Source organism: Antrostomus carolinensis, unplaced genomic scaffold, assembly GCF_000700745.2.
Source record: "Antrostomus carolinensis isolate BGI_N321 unplaced genomic scaffold, ASM70074v2 scaffold20077, whole genome shotgun sequence".
Taxonomy (NCBI): Eukaryota; Metazoa; Chordata; class Aves; order Caprimulgiformes; family Caprimulgidae; genus Antrostomus; species Antrostomus carolinensis.
Window position 1 is genome coordinate 50,267 of NW_010325573.1, and position 289 is coordinate 50,555.

The 289-nt window shown below is 64.0% G+C and overlaps 1 protein-coding gene across 1 annotated transcript in view; it reads right to left on the minus strand.

Moving 5' to 3' along the window:
* The window catches only part of LOC104527536 (protocadherin-19-like), a gene marked incomplete at both ends in the record, with an annotated part of 55,981 nt that overhangs the window by 50,260 nt on the left and 5,432 nt on the right, over window positions 1-289 (minus strand). Inside the window, 1 exon segment of the mRNA XM_029085793.1 lies at window positions 149-289. This exon segment is cut by the window's right edge and continues 35 nt beyond it. Within this exon segment, the coding sequence (XP_028941626.1) occupies window positions 149-289 (141 nt within the window).

The following is a 289-nucleotide window of genomic DNA, read 5'->3' on the forward strand; positions in this document are numbered from 1 at the left end:
CCTCACCCCGAGGTGTCCAACACCCCCGCTGCCCGTTTGCTCTACACGTCCTTTCGGCAGCGCTTACACCAACAGACCCACGCGCTGCGGTCCAGGTGCAAACCCATCACCGAGGCAGCAGCAGCGTGGGCTGCCCGCCCGCACTCACCTCCGGCAGCGGCATCCCGTTGATGATGAGGTCAGGCTGCTGTGGGCTCTGCCCCGTGAAGGTGTGATGGTAAATGTGGTTGGAGCCGGCGTTCCTGTTGTTCTGGCTCTCCACGTTGAGGAAGGTGCTTTCGGAGCGGCG